This window comes from Balaenoptera acutorostrata, chromosome X (genome assembly GCF_949987535.1).
Source record: "Balaenoptera acutorostrata chromosome X, mBalAcu1.1, whole genome shotgun sequence".
In the NCBI taxonomy this organism is placed as follows: domain Eukaryota; kingdom Metazoa; phylum Chordata; class Mammalia; order Artiodactyla; family Balaenopteridae; genus Balaenoptera; species Balaenoptera acutorostrata.
This window is the reverse complement of record NC_080085.1, coordinates 118,494,026-118,518,844: the sequence shown is the minus strand read 5'-3', so window position 1 is coordinate 118,518,844 and position 24,819 is coordinate 118,494,026. Positions and strand designations below refer to the sequence as shown.

Below are 24,819 nucleotides of genomic sequence, written 5' to 3'. Positions count from 1 at the left end.
ATCTCAATAAGGGAGTCTAGTTTCCCATGACTTAACCATACTTCTTAAAATGTTTTTTAATACCTTTCTGCTCTAATGAATTTGTTTAGCCACGATATTCCTCTGCCACATTTCCTAGCTTTGGAGAGATTCATTTCAGCTGTTATCTTTCTATGGCCAGAAAAATTACTTCTCACTTGACAAATCATAAACTCCCTTCTTATACATAAACTCAGTTAACCCGTCTCAACAATTTCCCTTTTGAAAATACACTCTAGAATGTTGACATGTGTTTAACGATTCTGTAACTGTCCTTCAATTTCATGTTTTTATATTCTAAGTATGAATTCCTTTGTCAATCTCTAATTATTTCTAGACCTTTTCATGGAATCTTAAACAGCAAAACTAAAAGGAAACTTAAAAGGTAACCTAGGTCCACCTCCTACTCGAAACATTTATTCACACATTCATTAAACATTTATTGAGTACCTATGCGTTAGGCCCTGGTGTTCCAAGATAAATAAAACAAAAATCCTTGCTCTGAAAAAGCTCAGTCTAGTGGGAGACAGAGATAAACAAATAAATTACAACATAGGAAATGCTATAGAAGATGATAGACATAGAACAGTAGGAACACAAAAGAAAAGAGTGACCAAAAATTCTTTGTAGCTCACAAAACAATTTCACAATCCATTAGTTCATTTACTTCTCTACATGACTCTGTGACACAAGCATTACAAGCAAGGAAATGGACAATCAGAAAGGTTATAGGACTTATCCAAGGTCACTCACCTAATACTGAGTGCTGGAATTAAAACTTTCTTCTTCTAATTTTAAAATTTGAGTACATGCCAATCAACCTCTGCTGACTCTTTCCCTTTTCTACCTACTGCTTTAGGGGTTACATGCAGGAAAAGGACATCATTTAATAATTTTAGGGACTTCCCTGGTGGCGCAGTGGTTAAGAATCCGCCTGCCAATACAGAGGACATGGGTTCGAATGCTGCTCCAGGAAGATCCCACATGCCGCGGAGCAACTACGCCCATGCGCCACAACTACTAAGCCTGTGCTCTAGAGCACACGAGCCACAACTACTGAGTCTGCATGCCACAACTACTGAAGCCTGCATGCCTAGAGCCCGTGCTCTGCAACAAGAGAAGCCACCGCAATAAGAAGCCCATGCACCGCAACAAAGAGTAGTCCCCACTCACCATAACTAGAGAGAAAGCCCACGTGCAGCAACAAAGACCAAACGCAGCCAAAAATATATAAATAAATTTATTTTTAAAAATAAATAAATAATTTTACTTTCTTCAATTTCTCTTAGGAAGCATATGTTCATTAGTTTAACTGCTTCTCCATTTAAATTCAAATCCATTTTTTAAAAATCTTTATTGGAGTATAATTGCTTTACAATGGTGTGTTAGTTTCTGCTTTATAACAAAGTGAATCAGTTATATATATACATATGTCCCCATATCTCTTCCCTCTTGCATCTCCCTCCCTCCCACCCTCCTTATCCCACCCCTCTAGGTGGTCACAAAGCACCAATCTGATCTCCCTGTGCTATGCGGCTGCTTCCCACTAGCTATCTATTTTACGTTTAAGTGTATATATGTCCATGCCACTCTCTCATTTTGTCCTAGCTTACCCTTCCCCCTCCCCATATCCTCAAGTCCATTCTCTAGTAGGCCTGCATCTTTATTCCCATCTTGCCCCTAGGTTCTTCTGACCATTTTTTTTTCTTTTTTTCAGATTCCATATATATGTGTTAGCATATGGTATTTCTTTTTCTCTTTCTGACTTACTTCACTCTGTATGACAGACTCTAGGTCCATCCACCTCACTACAAATAACTCAGTTTCGTTCCTTTTTATGGCTGAGTAATATTCCATTGTATATATGTGCCACATTTTCTTTATCCATTCATCTGTCGATGGACACTTAGGTTGCTTCCGTGTCCTGGCTATTGTAAATAGAGCTGCAATGAACATTTTGGTACATGACTCTTTTTGAATTATGGTTTTCTCAGGGTATATGCCCAGGAGTGGGATTGCTGGGTCATATGGTAGTTCTATTTTTAGTTTTTTAAGGAACCTCCATACTGTTCTCCCTAGTGGCTGTATCAATTTACATTCCCACCAACAGTGCAAGAGCGTTCCCTTTTCTCCACACCCTCTCCAGCCATTGTAGATTTTTTGATAATGGCCATTCTGACCGGTGTGAGATGATATCTCACTGTAGTTTTGATTTGCATTTCTCTGATGATTAATGATGTTGAGCATTCTTCCATGTGTTTGTTGGCAATCTGTATATCTTCTTTGGAGAAATGTCTATTTAGGTCTTCTGCTCATTTTTGGATTGGGTTCAGGAACAAGACAAGGTTGCCCACTCTCACCACTATTATTCAACATAGTTTTGGAAGTTTTAGCCACAGCAATCAGAGAAGAAAAAGAAATAAAAGGAATCCAAATTGGAAAAGAAGAAGTAAAGCTGTCACTGTTTGCAGATGACATGATACTATACATAGAGAATCCTAAAGATGCCACCAGAAAAGTACTAGAGCTAATCAATGAATTTGGTAAAGTAGCAGGATACAAAATTAATGCTCAGAAATCTCTTGCATTCCTATACGCTAATGATGAAAAATCTGAAAGTGACATTAAGAAAACACTCCCACTTACCATTGCAACAAAAAGAATAAAATATCTAGGAATAAACCTACCTAAGGAGACAAAAGACCTCTATGCAGAAAATTATAAGACACTGATGAAAGAAATTAAAGATGATACAAATAGATGGAGAGATATACCATGTTCTTGGATTGGAAGACTCAACATTGTGAAAATGACTCTACTACCCAAAGCAATCTACAGATTCAATGCAATCCCTATCAAACTACCAATGGCATTTTTCACAGAACTAGAACAAAAAATTGCACAATTTGTATGGAAACACATAAGACCCCGAATAGCCAAAGCAATCTTGAGAAAGAAAAGTGGAGCTGGAGGAATCAGGCTCCCAGACTTCAGACTATACTACAAGGCTACAGTAATCAAGACAGTATGGTACTGGCACAAAAACAGAAATATAGATCAATGGAACAGGATAGAAAGCCCAGAGATAAACCCACGCACATATGGTCACCTTATCTTTGATAAAGGAGGCAAGCATATACAGTGGAGAAAAGACAGCCTCTTCAATAAGTGGTGCTGGGAAAACTGGACAGCTACATGTAGAAGAATGAAATTAGAACATTCTCTAACACCATACACAGAAATAAACTCAAAATGGATTAAAGACCTAAATGTAAGGCCAGACACCATCAAACTCTTAGAGGAAAACATAGGCAGAACACTCTATGACATAAATCACAGCAAGATCCTTTTTGACCCACCTCCTAGAGAAATGGAAATAAAAACAAAAATAAACAAATGGGACCTAATGAAACTTAAAAGCTTTTGTACAGCAAAGGAAACCGTAAACAAGACGAAAAGACAACCTTCAGAATGGGAGAAAATATTTGCAAATGAAGCAACTGACAAAGGATTAATCTCCAAAACATACAAGCAACTCATGCAGCTCAATATCAAATCCATTTTTACATTGTCCATGTATATACCACGAGGCACTGAAATTCTCTGGTAACCTACCACATTCTAAGAAATAAGAATCCCAGTACCTTATGATTCTCTCTCTCATGTACCTAAGAGAGCCCCTAAACCTCTTGAGGGAAACATGTTCTTTGTATCATGCCTGGTTTATTGCTTTTAAACTGCATTCAGTTCTACTAACAGAACTAGGAAACTGAATCTGTCTTGCATTTTAAATTATTCATGATTCAGTCATTTACTGAGCACTTACTCTCTATAAGGCACTCATACTTCATATAAGGCACTGGACTACACACTGCGAAAGATACAGAAATGAATAAGACATAGTGCTCACCCTCATGAGTCTTGGAATGTAAAATGAGAGATAAGACATATCACAAATAACTCCAATCTAAGGAATACTGTGGTAAGTGTTGTAATAATGGTAATAGACATTGTACAATTTCAAAACATGAAAGTGGTAGTATTTGAGCTAGAAATTAAAGAATGAACAGAAATTTGGCATTGGAAAATTGGAACGAAGGGATTACAAATAGATGGAATAGCTTGAGCAAAGGCATGATAATAGAAGAAGACAGTAGCTAATAACCACAGCTACCATTTATTAAGCACTTATTATGTGCTAGGCACTGTTCCAAATGCTTTAATACATTATCCCATTTAATCCTCATAACAACCATATGAAGTAGATAATACTATTATTTCCATACTGCAGATGAAGAAGCCTAAGATTAGAAAGGTAATAATATTAGTAAATAATATTAGTAAATATTATTTAAAACTTCTTTTTTGCCTATCAAATTTTAAAGACAGCTGCATAATGCAGTAATTATAAATCTGTGTTGATGAGCATACAAAGCATTAAGATGAATTTGTATGACAATAACAGCACAAAGGAGGGAGGAGGGAAAGGAGCTATATACGAGCATATATTTTTAATAATATTGAAATTAAGTTGGTACTAATCTGAACTAGATTGCTATAAATTGAGACATTAATTGTAATCCATAATGTAACCACTAAGAACAAACTCAAAATAATAGTAAAAGAAAGCACAAGGGAATAAAAATAGTACACTAAAAATATCTATTTAACACAATAGAGGGCAGTAATGAAGGGACAAAAAAGACCTAAAATTTATAAAAAGAAAATAGCAATATATCAGATATAAATCCTACCTTATCAATAATTTCATTAAATGTACATGGATGAAATATTCCATTTAAAAGGCACAGGTTGGCAAAAGGGACCCCCAAAAAAATGATCCACATAAATATATGATGTCTACAAGAGACACAATTTTGATTCAGAGACACAAACAGATTGAAAGTAAAAGGATTTTACATACAGTTGACACTTGAACAAAATGGGTTTGAACTGCACGGGCCCACTCATACATGGATTTTTTCCCAATAAATACATACTACAGTGCTACACAATCTGCTATTGGTTGAATCCGTGGATGCAGAATCGTGGATAGAGAGGGCTGACTCTAAAGTTATACACAGATTTTTGACTGTGTAGGCAGTCAGGGCCCCTAGCCCCCATGTTGTTCTAGGGTCAACTGTATACAGATATATCATGCAAACAGTAACCAAAAGAGAGCTAGAGTGGCTATACTTCTAACAGACAAAATAGACTTTAAGACAAAAAGCATTATGAGAGGTAAAGAAGGACTTTTATAACAATAAATGTATCAATCTATCAAGAATATATAACAATTATAAACATATATGTACCTAACAGCAGAGCCCCAAAAATATATGAAGCAAAAACTGACAGAACTGAAGGAAGAAACAGACAATTCAACAATGATAGTTAGAGACTTGAATAAACACTTTCAATAATGGATAGAACAACTAGACAGAAGATCAACAAGAAAATGAAAGACTTTAACAACACTGTAAACCTCCTAGACGTAACAGACATCTATAGAACACTCCACCCATTGACAGCAGAATACACATTCTTCTCAAGTGTACATGGAACGTTCTCCAGGATAGACCATATGTTAGGCCATAACACAAGTCTCAATAAATTTAACAGATCTGAAATCACACAAAGTATAATGTAATTGAAAGGAATTAAAGAAGACCAAATAAATGGAAAGACATCCTGTATTCATGAATTGGAAGACTTAATATTGTTAAGATGGCAATATCCCCCAAATTGATCTACAGATTCCATGCAATCTTATCAAAATCCCAGTCAGCTTTTTGAAGAAATTGAAAAGCACTTCCTAAAACTCATATGGAAATGCAAAGTTCCAGAATAGCCAAAATAATCTTGAAAAAGAACAAAGCTGGGGGACTCCCACTTCCTAATTTCAAAATTTATTAAAAGCTACAGACTAAAATCAAGACTATGGGTGGGATTCCCTGGTGGTCCAGTGGTTAAGAATCCACCCTCCAATGCAGGGGACACGGGTTCGATTGCTGGCCAGGGGACTAAGATCCCACATGCCACGGGATCTATGCCCATGCACCGCAACTACTGAGCCCACGTGCCACAACTACAGAGCCCACATGCTCTGGAGCCCACATGCTACAACTAGAGAGAAGCCCATGAGCCACAATGAAGAGCCTGCATGCCACAACGAAAGACCCCACGTGCCGCAACTAAGACCCAACACAGCCAAAAATAAATAAATAAATAGATTAGAGATAATCTCAGAGATACAAGTACACAAAAAGGAGCAACAAACTTATAAAAAAAGAAGAAAAGACTATGGGTACTGGTCTAAGGATAGACATATAGACTAACGGAATAGGAGTGAAAGTTCAGAAATAAACCCACAGATTTATGGACACTTCATTTTCAATAAGGGAATCAAGACAAATCAATTGGAGCAAAAGAGTCTTTTCAACAAATAATGTCAGGACAACTGGATATCCATGTACAAAAGAATGAAGTTAGATCCCTACCTCACACATATACAAAAATTAACTCAAAATGGATCAAAGACCTATATTTAAGATATAAAACTAGAAGACTTTTATAAGAAAACATAAGCATAAATTTTAATGACCTTAGATTAGGCTTCTTAAATATGACACCTAAAGCACAAGCAACCAAAGAAAAAGTAAATAAAGTGAATGTCATCAAAATTTTAAAGTTTTGCACTTCAAAGAACACTATCAAGAAATTGAGATGACAATTCACAGAATGGAAGAAAATATTTACAAATGATATACCTGATAAGCATCTAGTAACCAAAATATATACAGAACTCTTACAATTCAACAATAAAAAGAAAAATAATCCAATTTAAAAATGCGCAAAGGATTTGAATAGACATATTTCTAAAGAAGATATGCAAGTGACAAATCAGCACATGAAAAGATGCTCAATATCATTAGTCATCAAAAAATGTAAATTAAAACTACAATGAAAGATCACTTCATAACAATTAGGATGGCTATAAGCAAAAACAGTAACAAGTGTTGACGAGGGTGTAGAGAAATTGGAACCCTCATACATTGCTGGTGGGAATGTAAAATGGTATAACAACTTTTGAAAATAGGCTGGTGGTCTCTCAAAATAGTAAGCATAGTGACCATATGACCCAGTAATTCTACTCCCAGGTATATACCCAGTATCTACCCAGTAGAATTGGAAGCATATTTTCACTCAAAACATCACATACAAATGTTCACAGCAACACTATTCATATTATCCAAAAGGTGAAAACAGCCCAAATGACCATCAACTTATGAATGGGTAAACAAAAAGTGGTATATTGATACAATGGAATATTGTTCAATCATAAAAGGAATGAAGTAGTGATACATGCTATAACATGGATGAACTCTGAAAACATTATGCTAAGTGAAAGAAGTCAGACACAAGAGGCCACACTTTTTATGATTCCATTTATATGAAATGTCCAGAAGAGGCAAGTCCATAAGGACAGAAATTAGATTAGTAGATTAGCAGCTGAAAAATTCCAATGGCATTTTTCACAGAGATAGAAAGAGCAACCGTAAAATTTCTATGGAACTACAAAAGACCCCGAATAGCCAAAGCAATCTTGAGAGAGAAGAATAAAACTGGAGGCATCACATTTCCTGATTTCAAACTATACTACAAAGCTATGGTAATCAAAATAGTATGGTACTAATATAAAAATAGACACACAGACTAATAGAACAGGATCAAGAGCCCAGAAATAAATCCCTGCATATATTGTCAACTAGTATTTGACAAGGGAGCCAAGAAATCGATAAGTGATGTTGAGAAACTGAATAACCACATTCAGAAGAATAAAATTGGATCCCTATCTTATACCACTCACAAAAATTAACTCAAAATGGATTAAAGACTTAAACATAAGACCTGAAACCATAAACTCCTAGAAGAAAACATAGGGTCAAAACTCCTTGACATTGGTCTTCACAACAATTTTTTGGATATGACACCAAAAGCACAAGCAACAAAAGCAAAACTTAAGAAGCAGAACTACATCTAACTAAAAACCTTCTGCACAGCAAAAGAAACAATCAATAAAATGGAAAGACAACTTACAGAATGTGAGAAAATATTTGCAAATCATATATGTGATAAGGAGTTAATATCCAAAGTATATAAAGAACTCACACAACTCAATAGCAAAAAAACAATCTGACTGACAAATGGGCAGAGGACCTGAATACACACTTTTCCAAAGAAGACATACAGATGGCCAACAGACACATGAAAAGATGCTCAACATCACTAATCATCAGGGAAATGCAAATCAAAACCACAGTGAGATATCACCTCACACCTGTCAGAATGGCTATCATCAAAAAGACAAGAGATAAGAAGTGTTGGCGAGGATGTGGAGAAAAAGGAACCCTCGTGCACCCTTGGTGGGAATCTAAATTGGTACAGGCACCAAGGAAAACAGTATGGAGGTTCCCCAAAATTTTTTAAATACAATTACCATATGATCCAGCCATCCCACTTCTGGGTATATATATAAAGGAAATGAAAACAGGATCTCAAAGGGATAGCTGCACTCCCATGTTCATTGCAGCATTATTCACAACCTACTCAAGGCCTCATTAATTAGAAAGGGGCAGAATTGGGAAATGGACCCCTATGTGTATAGAGCATAGGGTGCGTGTGTGTGTGTGTGTCTGACTCTAAAGCCTATGCCGGTAGCCTCTAATGCTACCTCTCCACTTCAAAATATGGTTATGAGTTGTTGTTATTGTTGTTTATAATGAAATTATTTAAAAATAGGCAATGCATGCATATGGTACACAATGTGAAAAGTAAAAAGAAACAGAGAAACAGTGAAAAATAAGTATGAAATAAATAGTCTCCTTCTCACTCTTGTCCCCCAGCCACCCAGGAGACAACCACTGTTAACAGTTGCTTTTCAAATTAAAAAAAATTTTTATTTTCACAAAAGTGGTTTGCCACTGCATCATTTCATAGCCCATGTAACACTGAGCCATGTTATTATGGATTCCTACTTTAATTTTTAAATTTTTCTGTGTAAAACATTCTTCAAAATTGATCCCATAGAAAACATGATAAAAACAGCTCATAGTGCATTGCAAATGCTAATGCTTTTCAGACGTTAATTGTTCAATTTAGCTAATCAAGCTTAGTGACACAGCATATTCTAATTCTTTTACATTTTCTATTTCAATGACGTAACTTCTTTTTACAATAAGATGGAACATCTGTCTGATGAAAAATGGGCCATTATTATTCATCTGAAGCCACGAAGGCAGTTTCAGTGGAGATTTACATTTATTTCCTCTACAGTGCCTAGCATAATGCATTAAATATAGTCAAAAACAAGACAAAATTTTTAAAAAACACAATAAATATGTTGAATGAGTAAATAATGAAGAGAATAGTACATGGTTTATTGACTAGTTCTTGCTTGCAATATCCCTTGCATGACAATCCAGTATAATGACTTTAGCACAATGGCACTTTGTTGCCAAAGTTATTCAATTTCAGATTCATCTGAGTCTTGAACTTGAAGCAACAAATATCTGAAATATTGTCAAGGACATTGCTTTCTTACATAAATATATTAAAGCATTCACCTCAGGAAAGACCACCCATTCTAGTTCCCTTGAAAAGAGTTATAGCAAAAGCAGATGGCTCTATTCAAGGTGGTAAGGGGGAGGGGAGTGCATTGTCCTTATTTTAAATAAGTCAAAAACTGCGGTACATGTATTTGATGTGCAAACTTATAATGTTCAATCTTTTCAATGATATTACCTTTTCCCCTGGAGTTTAGGAGAAAACAAGCCACATGTAGATAAAAGATTATGAGTCTACTGAATATATCATCTATCACTGCATTGAATTGTTTATGGCATTATACTCAGTCACAGAGCATTTGCTCTCATTTTGTCACTAATTAGTACATAATATAACTGAATTTACTATGTATAAGTTTCATTATAGGACTTCCACTATTGTGACACACTCTAGCATCAAGGACATGGGAATTTTACAACAAAAGAAAATTAAAGTACCACATAACAGTTAAGATATAATCCACTACTTTTTCCTTAAAAAAAAAAAACTTGTCCTTCAGAACATATCAAGGAAAGAATTTTCTTTAATGAAACTTGTTAGGGACTGAATTGTGTCCCCCAAAATTCATATGTTGAAACCCTAATCCCTAATGTGACGGTATTTGGAAATGGGGCCTTTAGGGAGGGATAAGGTTTAGATGAGGTCATGAGGGTGCGGTCTTCATGATGGCATCAGTGCCCTTATAAGGAGAGACACCAAAGAGTTCGCTCTCTCTCTCTCTTTTCCTTTGCCATGTGAGGACACAGCAAGAAGGCAGCTAGCAGCAACCAGGAAGAGAGCGCTTACCAGGACCCAACCCTGTTGATGCCCTGATCTTGGGCTTCCCAGTCTCCAGAACCGTGAGAAAATAAATGTCTGTTGTTTAAGCCACTCAGTCTATGGTATTTTGTTATGGCAGCCCAAGCTGACTAAGACAAAACGTATTAAAGAATTTGAAGATAAAACCTTAAGCAAGTCAGCACCTTATCAGTGAGGTATTATGGGAAGAGCACTGGACGGGATGTAAGGGGTGCGTTTGGTTATATACAGCCTGGGCTTCATGACTGACTTCTTGTGTGACCTTGAACACGTTGATTCCACATCTCTATAATTAGGGGACTGGATGAACTCCCATTATGGCCACTGTGCAGCACCACCCCGACTCCCACTCTGACCATGACTGTGCCTGGGGACTGTAGTCACTAATGACACTGCAGTAACTAGGTGAGACATGAAGAAATAATCACTGAAGGCAAGGACGAGGAGAATAACACAATGTGGTGTATAAATTGTCACTCTAACGTGATATATAAGGCAAGATGCATAACTGAGATGAGCATTTATGAAACCTGCTTCAAAAACAAAGATCAAAATGGAATACCACAGCACCATCGCCATCTCTTTGTACTAGGGGTTAAGATGTACAAAAAGATGAAAAGAACGCAGATACACCAGAAAAAGAATGCTGCAGCCATAGAAAACACAGTGGTCATTCAATTCCTTTCTACTCTTCATTATCATGTACAATGATTTTTCTAAGATAAAGTATAAGAAAGGGGCTTCCCTGGTGGCACAGTGGTTAAGAATCCGCCTGCCAATGCAGGGGACACGGGTTCGATCCCTGGTCTGGGAAGATCACACATGCCACGGAGCAACTAAGCCCATGCGCCACAACTACTGAGCCTGAGCTCTAGAGCCCGCCAGCCACAACTACTGAGCCCACGTGCCATGACTACTGAAGCCTGCATGCCTAGAGCCCATGCTCCACAACAAGAGAAGTCACGACAATGAGAAGCCTGCGCACCGCAACAAAGAGTAGCCCCCTCTCGCAGCAACTAGAGAAAGCCCGCACGCAGCAACTAAGACCCAACGCAGCCAAAAATTAATTAATTAATTTTTGAAAATGGAATACCACAGCACCATCGCCATCTCTTTGTACTAGGGGTTAAGATGTACAAAAAGATGAAAAGAACGCAGATACACCAGAAAAAGAATGCTGCAGCCATAGAAAACACAGTGGTCACTCAACTCCTTTCTACTCTTCATTATCGTGTAAAATGATTTTTCCAAGATAAAGTATAAGAAAGGGGCTTTCCTGGTGGCACAGTGGTTAAGAATCTGCCTGCCAATGGAGGGGACACGGGTTCGAGCCCTGGTCCAGGAAGATCCCACATGCCGTTGAGCAACTAAGCCTGTGCACCACAAGTACTGAGCCTGCGCTCTAGAGCCCGCGAGCCACAACTACTGAAGCCCGCGTGCCACAACTACTGAAGCCCACACGCATAGAGCCCACGCTCCGCAACAAGAGAAGCCACTGCAATGAGAAGCCCATGCACCGCAACAAAGAGTAGCTCCCACTCACCGCAACTAGAGAAAGCCCGTGCGCAGCAACAAAGACCCAACTCAGCCAAAAATAAATAAATAAATAAATAAATAAATTTATTTTTAAAAAAAAGTATAAGAAAGAGTATAATGGCATAGAGAAAAGAGAACGTGAGATATTAACCCAGGACACAGTAGTGCCGTCAGCAAAAAATTTGTCTTCCACTTAATACCTCTAAATGCTGAGGAAGTAAAGGACAGAAGAGTTACTGGAGCAACTGGATTTAGTCCACTTTACAAATACTTTATAGTAACTAACACACAACTACATTTTGCTAGGTCAGCTAAAATTCCCCATGCAATTTTTGAATTTTGAATTTTACAGCTTTTTAATTTCTACATTTAACACACCAACTTACTGGAATAATAACAGTTGCAATGCTTACTCATATACATCTTAGCAGATACGTATCCAGCAGAGGTTCCCAGAAGGACCCATAACAGAATAGCACTGGTCATTAAAGCACCTCGATTGGCAGGGGAAAGGAAACCAAGACAGGCCAGAACTAAAGGCACAAAAGAGAAATATCAAACCAGTGACAGTAATGGCCTCAAAAGCACATAGGACTTTATAATAAAGACAACCTTATGAAGATATTTTTATGAAACAGCATACAAGGAAATTCTTTGATGTTATTCTCTTAGCTAATTTTTTTGACAATTTTTTCTTAATGCAAAAGTCTGATCTTCCATACAAGGCAAATGATATGTTTTCAATTTAGCCTTTAATCTCACTGTTTAAATCAAAATTAAACAAAAGATCTTCCCCTTCCCTACTCCAGTAGTCACTGCATAAACAGCAAATCATTTTTCCCACAAAAATTTCCTTCTGTTTCCTTTTATTCAAGGTAAGGGGGAAAAAATCACAGTGAGACTTGGTCTCAGGAAAATATAACCTTAAGAGCTAAATTTTGAAATTATCACTGACATCTGAAACAGCTAATAAGCCATTTATTTACAGCAGCTTTGTTTGTGAAAATCAGCACTCTGGTTATCAAAAACTGACAAACTCCATTTTTAGTTGATAAATGAAGGCAGCCAGAGTTCATCAGCCACTGTAAGCCTACTAACGATGCCATTGCGCTTATACATTTAAAGACCAGCACTCAGGCTTGCCATAGCATTTCAAAATGCTAGTCTTTGAATTATAACTCCCTGAGTTCACTTAAAATATGATTCTACCCACATACTGATTTTCAAGAACGCACCTACCTTGCAAAGCAAGGAACAAGTGTATTGGACATTACAATAAATTATTCAAAACTGAAGATGCTATGAAAGTTCCTTGATATAGGAACATATTCAGACTCATATCCTTAATTTGAGAAGAAAGAAATGTAAGTACTATAAAACACACATTTCCTTAAACTTTAGGGTAGAATTTTCAAAGTTCTTTTGTACACATGAATCAAAGTTTAACATATGTTACCAGCTCACTAAGAATGTTGAAGAAGACACATATTGACCTGAGATTACTCACATAAAGTAATAAATGTCATAATCAAAACTTGTGTTCTTGACCCAGGAAAACTGACAGCAACATTCCACTCCTTGGAGGTCTGAATACATCCCCATGAACCAGCTTCCAACCAAACTCCTTCTGGCCATCTTCTTGCATATGAGAAAGTCTTTAATAAACACGGGAGTTACTAGGACAGAAAGTTACAAGAGCTCTGAAAGTTAGAGAAAAATGAATTTTCCTCTAGAGACAGACTAGCTGGAAACCAATGGCTCATTTTGGATAGAGTAGGTCTCTGGCAGGTATGTGACCCTGCCATACAAATGAGCTATTCCCTTACTTTAAGTTTTGCATTGGAGGGAGTGTGTTAATTATATAAAGGACACAACTGGCTTGATTTTCATGAAGAAAGCAACACGATTTAACATACATAAAAGATTCAACCAAGGGACTTCCTGGTGGCGCAGTGGTTAAGAATCCGCCTGTCAATGCAGGGGACACGGGTTCGAGCCCTGGTCCGGGAAGATCCCACATGCCGCGGAGCAACTAAGCCCGTGTGCCACAACTACTGAAGCCTGCGCACCTGGAGCCCATGCTTCACAACAAGAGAAGCCACCGTAATGAGAAGCCCGCGCACCGCAACAAAGAGTAGCCCCCGCTCACCACAACTAGAGGAAGCCCACGCGCAGCAACAAAGATCAACGCAGCCAAAAATAAATTAATTAATTTAAAAAAAAAGATTCAACCAATTCTATAGAAATTAAAAGTTCATCAATACACAAATGATTACAAGAGTCAAAACAGTATAAATTGATAAAACTAAATTTACCCTAAATTGTAGTATTTTGCAGTGTTTCATACATTTATCTCATGCTGCAAATTAATGAAAATCTTAAATAATGATATTTTGAAAGGTCAGAAACATGAAAAGGAATATAACCAAAGAGTTGATAGCAAATAACTCTCCAATAAACTTACCTGTACTTTTTAAGAATCAACACAACACTCTGTACTTTGATTCAGCATAATATGCAAAATTACTAGACATCAAAATGCATTGTATTCAAGGTGTTATACTCTAAGTAGAAATATAACATTGAGAACTGGGCAAAGCAGGCACTCAAAATATTTGCTGAATCAAATATGTGCATTTTTACTTACGGGAAAACTCATCTGATTATATCTGATAGTATCTTTATGGAGAGTCCTTAATATGATCATAGCCACCATTCCAGATAAGAAGACAGCAATAACAATGGAATTCATAATACTACAAAACATAAAGAAGGAAAAATAGAAGTCCCAAGTTTCTTATTTGAATACTAAAAAGAAAATGTGTGCACACGTAAAAGAAAGACATTCAAATTATCATTATGTCGATCAGTTTTCTAAGGTTAAATGTGGATCAAAGGCTGAATACATCAATATATTAAATGAACTTAAAGCTCTATCACAAGGGGCTTCCCTGGTGGCGCAGTGGTTTAAAATCCGCCTGCCAATGCAGGAGACATGGGTTCGAGCCCTGGTCCGGGAAGATTCCCACATGCCATGGAGCAACTAAGCCCATGCACCACAACTACTGAGCCTGTGCTCTAGAGCTTGTGAGCCACAACTACTGAAGCCTGCATGCCCAGAGACCGTGCTCCGCAACAAGAGAAGCCACCGCAATGAGAAGCCTGTGCACCACAACAAAGAGTAGCCCCCACTCGCCGCAACTAGAGAAAGCCCGCGAACAGCAACGAAGCCCCAACGCAGCCAAAAACAAATAATAAAAAATTTTTTAAAAAAAAGCTCTATCACAAAAGTGCATTACAAATAAATCAATAGAAGCAACACTATTCTTAAGGTTATTTTAGAACTTTGTAAGAGTACATTCCCAAAAAGAAACAAGGGGAAATGAATAAGATCAGGAACACAGACATAGTTCCAGAACATGAAACTGAGCATGGAAGTTCAGGAATCAATGTTGAATTGATGACTGACTGACTGACTTCTTAGCTGATGGACCAAGGCTTTTAACTCTATCAAGTCTTTATCAAGCTTCGGGGTAAAGACCCCATGGACCACTTACCTACCAGCTCTTACATACTGTTTCCAAAACTGAACCTTAAAATCTATGCCCAAATCAAAATCAAGACCTTCTGCCATCCCACCACCCAGACAAATCCAGACACATCAAAAAAGTTTCACCAGAATCTATGAAAAGGCCAGCACTGTTTTAGAAAACTGCCACTAAGATAATGTCTAAAATGTCTGTTAAATGTCATAAGTAAATTAGCTTGAGACAGAAACTAAAGTACATTTATTGTTACATTATAAATATTAATACTACTAGAGATTAGCTCCACAATCTATCTGGACGCCCTTCCCTTTCACAACCCCTTTAAAGAAAGCATTTAAATAAATTTTATCCAGGGACTTCCCTGGTGGCCCAGCGGTAAAGAATCCGCCTTACAATGCAGGGGATGTGGGTTCCATCCCTGGTCAGGGAACTAAGATCCCACATGTCGTGGAGCAACTAAGCCCTCGCACCACAACTACTGAGCTCGCGCGCCTCAACTAGAGAGCCTGTGTGCCGCAAACTACAGAGCCTACGCACTCTGGAGCCCATGCACCACAACTAAAGAAGAGAAAACCCGCATGCCGCAAATAGACAGAAGACCACAACAAAAGATCCCGCATGTCTCAATGAAGATCCCACGTGCCACAACCAAGACACTATGCAGCCAATAATAAATAAAATAAATGATAAGTAAATCTTTAAAAAAATAATAAGTAAATAAATTTTATCTGAAGAGAGTTCTGGGTGGTGTGACAAAATGGGACCTGGACTATTGCCCAAACAGAAGATTTTCTAGAAAAGCTACAATATGATAATAATAATGAGGAGGAGAAGGAGGTAGAGGAGAAGGAAGAATAAGGATAGAAATAGGAGGAGGAGAAGGGGGTGCTATTCTCACTTTAAAGGCAATAGCACTGTAAATCAACTATACTTCAATAAAATAAATTTTTTAAAAAATAAAGGCAATGGCATATAAGGAAAATCATCACCTCAGAAGACCATACTCATAGAATCACACCTTTCCTTACTTTCATCTTTACCTTTATAGTCTTCTTCCATTCAAAACTGGTTTATTACAGGATATGAGGAAAACGGGAAAAAAATACTACATACACAGGTTCATCTATTTCTCGTCGGCTTCTCTGATCAGTCTCCTAAGTTACTAACTGAAGATCCTACTCTCGTTGTCAACGCTTTATGACAGCCCCAATCATCACATTCTCAGTTGGTCCATCCTTCGATTTCATGTTGAAACTACTCCTTCCACAGTCCTGAAGGACTCCTAACTCTGTGGTCTGTCCTGTTGAAGATTCCTGAGGAATCAAGTCCCTTCACTCTGAATCCACTAGAATATAAGTTTCCTGCGAGCAGAAGCCTGTTGGCCTTATGCACCGCCACGTCTGAGAACCTCTCCTAGTGCTTGGCACCCTAATAGGGATGAAAAAGAATACGTGGAGAATGAATCCACCTTCACTCACAGACATTATCTCAACACAGTCCTCTCGTCTATATGACCTGCCTTGACCACTTGCAATGTTTTTGGTTTCTCATACTTAATCTTTTCACCTTTCTCTGCTCTCTTCCCAGTCTTTCATGACATCCTGACTTTCCTCCACCCCAGGTGGTTACTGCTTTTTCTTACACTCTAGTTTGCTCAGACTTTGACCCCACAAATGAAAGCGTCTATCCTGTTTTCATTCCATCTTTTGCACAGTGTCCACTGCCACAGTCCTATCCTGCCTACTTCCCAGCATGGACTACTCTTTACACGCAGACATCTTATCTCTAGGACATCTCAGCCTTCTCCTTCCCTTCAGCATACACTTTAGTATATTTAATACAGATTTTCCTTTTTTCTTTCTCTTTGCATATGTGGAGAGGTGGGGGAGAGGAAGGAGAAGGGAAATTAGCCACAGAGAAGGAAAAATGTCACTCAAGATCATCTCGGATGGGGGTGGGGGGAGGGGGAACTGGATGAAGGTGGTCAAAAGGTACAAACTTGCAGTTATAAGATGAAGTACTAGGGGTATAATGTACAACATGGTTAATATAATTAACACTGCTGTACGCTACATATGAAAGTTGTTAAACAGTAAATCCTAAGAGTTTTCATCACGAGGAAAAAATCTTTTTGTATTTCTTTAATTTTGTATCTATAGGAGATGATAGATGTTCACTAAACTTATTGTGGTCATCAATGTAAGTCAAATCACTATGCTGCATACTTTAAACGTATACAGTACTATATGTCAATTATATCTCAATAAAACTAAAAGAAAAAAAGATCATCTCTGGTGACAAAATAATTTTTAAAATACATATATGTATGTATGTGTGTGTGTGTGTTTGTATACATTTCCTACCATGAAGCTACTTATTCTTTATTTCATAAAGTGCTTACCTAAACCACTGAATGCTGGTATGAGACATGCACTCCAAAATATAATCCCATCTAGAACCCCACTTGATATGTTTGTTTTCCTAAAAACAAAAATACAAAATCACATGACCAAACTTTAACTGACTTTTTACTGGTTATAATCCTAAAACAGACAGAAAGTTATTCTGCCTGTACTGTCTCTATTTCTTTACTGCTAACTTCATGGAATCATGCAATCTAGCCTGATATTTTTATCATTTTTTTATTTACTGATATTCTACCTCATTTCAGAAAGGGACTAGGAAAAAAATAATTTTAGCTTACTGCTGTTCACCAGAAATAGTACCATTTTGCTACTATTTTTCTGTAACCCTAAGTCCACCCCATACTTCATTTCCTTTTGTCCAGACCACATTTTCATCTTAATTGCAACTTCATACCATGCTTACAAAGGTATATGTAATGTCACTGTAGTTTTGTTTGTAAATTTAAAAACCTAGAAAAAACCAAAAATTCCCATCAGAATGGGAATAAATAAACTGTGGTAATCCATGCTAAGAAATACTATGTAACCATTAAAAAGAATGATGTGCATCTATAGGTGACACTATGTCTATGAAATAGCATCAAGCGAAAAAAGAAAGGTGAAAAGTATATAGTAAGACAAGTTATGTACAGCAAGATTCTATTCCCCCCCCAAATTATATACATATTTTGTAGATGCAGACATTTTTCTGGAAGAAAAAATAATGGTTATACTTTTGGAGCAAGAGACTAGAAATTGGGGGGAGGGTAGTAAAGGAAGGGAGAATTTTACTTATACATTTTCTATATGGTTTGCAGTCTTCACCACATACAAGTATTATCAATATTATTATTTAAACTGAACTCAACATTTGAACTAAAAGACAACTTTTAGTTGTCACTGCAACACACAAAATCCACCTCCTGCAAATAGGTTTATTATTAGGGTATTTTGTTTAATTAGAAAACAGTATTCAATTTCAGTCATTATTTCTTATAGAATATTTTAATATTTTACATTTTTGTATGTTAAGTATTTTGAAATATTTTAACAACGAATTTATAAAAGTTTTTTTAATACTGTAGTGCTCAGTACAGAATAAAACACAAGAAAATATAATCACCAGCTGTTTCTGCTGGTGTGCAATCAAACTCAACCTTTCAATAGCTTTCTTATAAAATATCCCCAATAAATGATCTTAAATGATAATCCCCAGTAAACATTTAAACCATTAATGCAGTATTATTACCCCTTAAATTAATGGCATGCTCTTAGCAAAAGGAAAACACTGGTACAGGTTGACCAAGTTATGTTTGAAATGACTTATTATTTAAAATTAGGTATCTTTAAGTGTTTTTTTCTGAAGTTTGGGGGTGGGTATGAAGCAAGCCAATATACACTGCTTTAAAAAAAACTGAAATGATGGGTTTTAATTGAAATGAGTTTTAATTCAACAATGGATTTTAGTTGACACCTGATGACCTGGTGATCATGGTTAACATTATCCATGAAAGGTCAGGTTGACGTTATGTGTCTACTGATGTGAGCTATCACTTTTGTGGTCTTCCTGTCGAGAATCCATGGCCTGAGCCTGGACACGAAGAACCATCAGACAGACCCAGGTTGATGGTCATCCTACAGATTGTAAGGTCGGTACTCTTCAAAAATTTCAAGAGGGACTTCCCTGGTGGCGCAGTGGTTAAGAATCTGCCTGCCAATGCAGGGGACACAAGTTCGAGCCCTGGTCCGGGAAGATCCCACATGCCGTGGAGCAACTAAGCCCATGCACAACAACTACTGAGCCTACGCTCTAGAGCCCTCGAGCCACAACTACTGAGCCCGCATGCCACAACTACTGAAGCCTGTGCACCTAGAGCCCGTGCTCCGCAACAAGAGAAGCCACCACAATGAGAAGCCCGCACACCGCAACAATGAGTAGCCCCCTCTCGCCACAACTAGAGAAAGCCCGCACACAGCAATGAAGATCCAATGCAGCCAAAAATAAATAAATAAAAAATAAATAAATTTTTAAAAAAATTTCAAGAATATGAAACACATGGAAAGACTAAAGAACTGGCCCAGATTGGAGGAGATCAAAAACTAAACATAACATGTAATCCTGGATAGGATAGTGAATCAGAAAGGAGAAAAGTGACATTGTTGGCCAGCTGGTGAAATCTGAATGGATGAATGTGAATCAGATGGTAATGTAATGCCAATATTGATTCCCGGTTTGCACGGTTGTATGCTAGTTATATAGGAGGGTGACCTTGTTTTAGGGAAAGATACTCTGGAGGATATAGGGGTAATGAGACAACATCTAGCTCTCAAAAGATTCACAGAAAGACTAATGATAATGGACACACACAAAGAAGAGTGAACAATGGAGCAAATGAAGTAAAATGTTAACAATTTGGATGTCTGGTTAACGGAACTACGGGAGTTCTTTGTGTTATTCTAGCAATTTTTCTGTAGTATGAAATTGTTTTGAAATAAACTATTTTTTTAAAACCTATAAGAAAATCTGAATTTACAGAACTGACAAATCCAGGGATAAATATTCATTGTATGAAAGGATTCATCTTAGCCATTTTATTAAAATATTGTTCCTATACTAAAATGTGACTTAATCTTTCAAAATTTGAATTGCATGCATCTCTTCACCAGACTGTCAATCACCTTAAGCAAGTAATCTCATATCAAGCCTTTTAAAAAGGAGTTAAGGGGCTTCCCTGGTGGCACAGTGGTTAAAAATCCGCCTGCCAATGCAGGGGACACAGGTTCGAGTCCTGGTCCGGGAAGATCCCACATGCCATGGAGCAACTAAGCCCGTGCACCACAACTACTGAGCCTGTGCTCTAGAGCCCACAAGCCACAACTACTGAGCCCATGTGCCACAACTAATGAAGCTCACGCGCCTAGAGCCCGTGCTCCACAACAAGAGAAGCCACCGCAATGAGAAGCCCGTGCACCGCAACGAAGAGTAGCCCCTGCTCACTGCAACTAGAGAAAGCCCACGCAGAGCAACGAAGACCCAACACAGCCAAAAAATAAATAAATAAAATAAATAAATTTAAAATATATATATGTGTTTAATAAAATTTAAAAATTAAAAAGAATCCACCTGCCAATGCAGGGGACATGGGTTTGAGCCCTGGTCCGGGAAGATCCCACATGCCGTGGAGCAGCTGAGCCCATGCACCACAACTACTGAGCCCGCGTGCCACAACTACTGAAGCCCACGCACCTAGAGCCCGTGCTCCGCAACAAGAGAAGCCACTGCAATGAGAAGCCCACGCACCACAATAAAGAGTAGCCCCCGCTTGCCACAACTAGAGAAAGCCCACGCACAGCAACAAAGACCCAATGCAGCCAAAAAATAAAATAAATAAAAAGGAGTGAAATAAGTGAGGGAAATTAAGAGGCACAAACTTCCAGTTGCAAAATAAATGAATCACGAGTATGAAATGTACAGGGTGAGTAACATAGTCAATGATTATGTAATACCTTTGTATGGTGACAGATGGTAACTAGACTTATCATGGTGATCATTTTAAAATGGATAGAAATATTGGATCACTATGTTGTGTAACAGGAACTAACATAGTGTTGTAGATCAATTATACTTCAAAAACAAACAAATAAACCCATAGAAAAAGAGATCAGATTTGTGGTTACCAGAGGCGGAGAATGGGGAGAGGGAGAACTATGTGAAGGCAGTCAAAAGGTACAAACTTCCAGTTATAAGATAAATAAGTACTAGGGATGTAATGTACAACATGATAAATACAATTGACACTGCTGTATGTTATATATGAAAGCTGTTAAACAGAGTAAATCCTAAGAGTTCTCATCACAAGGAAAAGACATTGTTTTTCTATTTCTTTAATTTTGTATCTATATGAGATGATGGGTGCTCACTAAATTTATTGTGGTCATCATTTCGTGACATAAGTCACATCATTATGTTGTACACCTTAAACTCATACAGTGCTGTATATCTATTGTATCTCAGTAAAACTGGAAGAAAAAACAAAATGTAAAAAAAAGGAGAGAAACTTTCAAATATGCACTATGAAGTTTGGCTTTTAAATACAAAGAGAGCCTAGAAAATCTGCAGTTGTTAAATCAAGCAGTTTTTGCACCAAACATTGCCATCTGCTGGAAATAACAGTCCACAACACATACTACTCCTGCATAAGAAAATAAATCGTTTTAAAATCCTAAGGTACATTTGAGACAAAATGACAAATGCAAAAAGATAACTAAATGGTGGAACCCATTTTTTAAATCCATTTAAAATTAATGAATTATTCTGCATCTTTACATCCCAGAGTTTCAAAATCTTTTATAAGACATAGCAATTGTCATAAATGCATACAAGGTAAGCAGGTCTTTAATGCTATTTATAATGAAGTCACAAGAAGCAAATGTAGAAATATAGACGAGAATTCTTGATTCAGGACACAGCACATGATGGGTTTCACTCGGTAAAAATACAGGCAGGGAATCAAAGAATCAAGCTGGCAGGTAACTACAGCTTCTTTTGGTCTAGCTGTTTTCAACAGGGGAAGCAGCACCCTCTAGGGGGCATAATGAAAAGGTGTGGGGATGCTACTGGAATTTAGCAGCATGGTATTGAATAGAAGGCCAGACGTCCTGCTTGGCACAAGGAGACCCGCACAAAGAATTGAGAAGAACTTCCAAAAGCCCCATCCAACATTCATGTGAGTGAAAAACTGCTTATGATTATCTGCGCCTAGATTCTAACTTCATTTTACAGATAAAGTATTTTTACATAGTTTTAATATACATTGATTTTTTCCCCCAGCAATGCAACTACCATGTAAATTGAGGGAAAATGGTACTATGTTTGGCTTGAAACTTTACCAAAATTGATCAACATTTGAGAAAATCATGGTATCCTTTAGAAAGATGTGGTATTTGAGCCATCAATGTACAATATTCTCATAGCCATATGCATTCGTAGATGTCATGTTTACAATGATTATACACATAGGTGCATGCATCTGACAATGACTGAAATATATACTGAAACATACATTATTTTATTTAAAACTAATTTATCTTTATTTCTCCTTTATATTATAGTTAGGGTGCTATATTGATGCCTATTGAAACTATGTGTAAGACAGGTTTAATTATCTAGTATCTATTAATATAATTTTACAATAGTAAGGGAGAATGATAAAACATTTGTTATTCAAAGAGGACATCGATCTGATAGGGTTGAGAACTCCTGATCCAGCTCCATTCCCTCACTTTACTATGCAGAAACTGAAGTCCAGAAAGGAAAATGAACTTGCTCAAGGTCACAGTATGAGTTTGAAGCAAACCAGCACCAAAATTCTCTGATTCTCAATTCAGTTATTGGTCCATGGTGCCTGAAAATCAGGAATGTATCTTGCAAAAAAAAAAAAAAAAACAACTATATATGTGGCTAGGGTCCCAAGCTAGCCCACAACTAAAGCTTATATAACTCACATATGTAGATACATAGCTAAAATTAATGTGATTAGAGTGAAACCAAAAAACCTTTGGTTGGTGGTATAAAAACAGTAAGTTTCTAAAGTAAAATATTGTGAATAGAAATACCTTAGCCATTCAAAATCTGGCCCAAACCTATCTTTCTAACCTTTCTACCAATACTATATAAACAATTAAAGTCTGGGGTACTAGACTGAATCTTTTTGGCCTTTATATACCCCAGGGCTTAACACCTGGCACGTGGAGTGCATTTACTGCCTGTTGCTGAATGAATAAACAAATGAAAAAAGTTTTGTTTCAATCAGACACGTCTATTCACTGTTCCCCACATACACCATGTACATTCTTACCTGAAAAGCCCTTCCTCTAGCTCCTCTCCAGATTCCTAAACGCCAGGTCTTTTAACTCAGTTTATAGGCTTTCCCAGAATGCCTTGCACACCTCTACCCCTTCTATCCAAATTATCCTCAGCATCCTTCAAGGACTAGCTAAAGGCCTCTCTCTTAGAATGCCTTCTTGGTCAATTCACCCACCATAACTCCTTCCCATTCTAAACTCACATGATGTATTAAAGAGACTGTGTTAGAAGCCTGGATTCTGTAGTCAAGCTAATCTAAACTTATAATCCTTTACATTTGTGACCTTGGGCAAGTAACTTTATCTCTATGAGTCTCAGTTCTATAGTCTATAAAATGGAGATTTAAAATAGTACCTGCCTTCAGAGGACTATTGTGAAAAATAAAGTTAAACTAGGTACTTTATAAAAATTCCCATGCTAGGCACATAATAGGCCCTCAATAAATATTTGTTATATTAATGGATGAATAAAAGGTCTTCACTCAAATGTTAATCTTTATGGTCCCATCCTTCAATAACTTCTGAACAAAATTGTTATATAAACACCAAACTTTGTACCCACTTGGGAACATGTATTATTTTCTGAAAACATAAAGTGCATAAGATGTTCAATTAAAAAGCAAAAAGACAAAACTTTTATAACTAAAAATTGCTATATTTGCCTCTGAACCTTTCTGTGGCCAGTAGCTGCCTGACCAGGGGCTCAGGCCAACAACTCGGCCGATGACCACAAGCTCTGCGTCCAAACAGCAGTTTGCAGGTGGCTGCACTAAGGTGGGAGAGGCGGCGCAGGAGGATGGAGATCGCAACCCAGGTGGCTCAGGCGCCACAGCTGCTGTATGGCACTGACATCTGTAAGTCGTCTGACGTGTTCAGCTTCCCCAGCCAGGCCCCCCCGCCCTGCCCCATCCCTGTGTCAGGATCACACCTACCCCTCCCCTAGCCCGAGACTGTCTTTGTGGAAGGCTTCTGCAGTCTGCAGGAGGGTGAGAGACTGTAGTTCACCCAGCCAAGTGCCTGGG

At 37.6% G+C, this 24,819-nt stretch overlaps 1 protein-coding gene across 1 annotated transcript in view; it reads right to left on the bottom strand.

Annotated features, from left to right (window-relative positions):
* The window catches only part of LOC130706313 (transmembrane 9 superfamily member 2-like), an 81,735-nt gene that overhangs the window by 14,404 nt on the left and 42,512 nt on the right, over positions 1-24,819 (bottom strand). Inside the window, 6 exon segments of the mRNA XM_057537704.1 lie at positions 12,131-12,188; positions 12,393-12,512; positions 13,487-13,522; positions 13,525-13,614; positions 14,635-14,735; positions 17,929-18,008. Of these exon segments, the coding sequence (XP_057393687.1) occupies positions 12,131-12,188; positions 12,393-12,512; positions 13,487-13,522; positions 13,525-13,614; positions 14,635-14,735; positions 17,929-18,008 (485 nt within the window).